At 35.4% G+C, this 1,509-nt stretch overlaps 1 protein-coding gene across 1 annotated transcript in view; it reads right to left on the minus strand.

Annotated features, from left to right (window-relative positions):
• The window catches only part of LOC119585838 (Bardet-Biedl syndrome 7 protein homolog), a 21,175-nt gene that overhangs the window by 1,976 nt on the left and 17,690 nt on the right, over positions 1-1,509 (minus strand). The window contains exons 11-13 of the mRNA XM_037934570.1: positions 1,161-1,313; positions 499-636; positions 23-235 (exon numbers count right to left, since the gene is read on the minus strand). Of these exons, the coding sequence (XP_037790498.1) occupies positions 23-235; positions 499-636; positions 1,161-1,313 (504 nt within the window). The remainder of the gene's footprint in view (positions 1-22; positions 236-498; positions 637-1,160; positions 1,314-1,509) is intronic.

A 1,509-nucleotide genomic window follows, 5' to 3' on the forward strand; every position in this document is an offset into this window, starting at 1 on the left:
TCAAGTTGATACAGATACTTACTTGGGTATCAAGGAATGTCGAGACAAAGGTGAATTCAGCCCGTTCACCAGAGGGAGTGCGCTCAGGTAACTCTGGTAAGCAGAAGACGACCCACGCATGCATTTCTGGCAGAGTAAACTGCCCTTTCAAAGTTAAGGTGTTGTATGGACGGTTTGGATCGAAACTATGGATGCGTGAATGAAGAGACAGCGGCTTGATACGATACTGACGAACCTTTTGTGAAGTAAAAAAGAAAATGTAATCATAATTATCTAGATAAAGTTCAGTAAAATTATTGCCTGTATTATCTTTCATAAAAATAAAGAACCCACAGTATTGATATATTAAATATATAGTCCAATATCACTTTTTATAAAAAAAATTCAATATAAAACATGAGTTAAGCATCTGTTACAAATCACAATGACCTATATTTAATACCATTTAATGAAACTTGTTAAAGCTAACAGATTTTACATTTTTTTTGCATCACTGACCTGACAGCATTTAGGCTGAAGTCTTGGGGTAATGTATGCTTGAAGGGTTCCATACTGCCCTTCGATGGTCCTGATGCGAACCTCCAGCCTGGTGGTGTTGGCTTGACAACGGTAAGTTGCCAGAAGAAAATTTCCACTCTGAGGAGGTAAATTTATCCAAGTCTGTCATATTAAAATCAAATTAAGAGAAACTAGAAAACAGTAGTGATGTAAAAAGTAGCTAAGATGAAACAGAAAAGATACTATGATAGTAGGTAAAAGAAAAAAGATTTGGAAAAGAGACAGAAAATAAAGAAAACACTGAAACCAGAAACCACATCGAAGAAATGGGAATGTACTCTATGGCATAATGATTATGAAGAGCTTTTGCATGTGCTTAAAATATCAGATTAACTTGATACTGAACAACAGGATATGATCTCCACTTTTAAAGAGAGAGAGATGAACTGTATTAGAACCAAGATGACAAAAAGAAAAAGTGGCATACGACAATACATTACAAGAAAGTAGAAAATTCAGACTTGCAAACAGACTCTTTATTTATCATTCATCATAAAAAATGACCAAGATAAAAGGAATCATTATGACACTGATGGTATAGATGAAGACAACAGTGCTGACATTAACTGACAATGAATTATAATCAGGCTATTTAACTTTACCTCAGGATCACAGGTACTGTAGCTAACAACTGCTGAATTCTTCTCCACATCCAACAAGTCAATAGGGACATCACTCTGCAGCAGTACGTTGTCAACGGCTGTCTGTACCTCCACACTCAACAAATATGAGGCATCAGACCGATTGAGACTTATCTGAAGCGAGAAAAGAACCAAAGGCAAAATAAACAATGTGTGTAGTGAACAGTCCAGTAAAAATTCTATAGCAAGACATTTTTCCAGTCATGCAATCATTCAAGACATGGAAGTACAGAAAACAAAAACAAAATTCTGTACAATCACTTAATATCAGAAACCTTTTTTAAAGTTCACTTATATTAGGAACCTCTGC

This window comes from Penaeus monodon, chromosome 20 (genome assembly GCF_015228065.2).
Source record: "Penaeus monodon isolate SGIC_2016 chromosome 20, NSTDA_Pmon_1, whole genome shotgun sequence".
NCBI classification, from domain to species: domain Eukaryota; kingdom Metazoa; phylum Arthropoda; class Malacostraca; order Decapoda; family Penaeidae; genus Penaeus; species Penaeus monodon.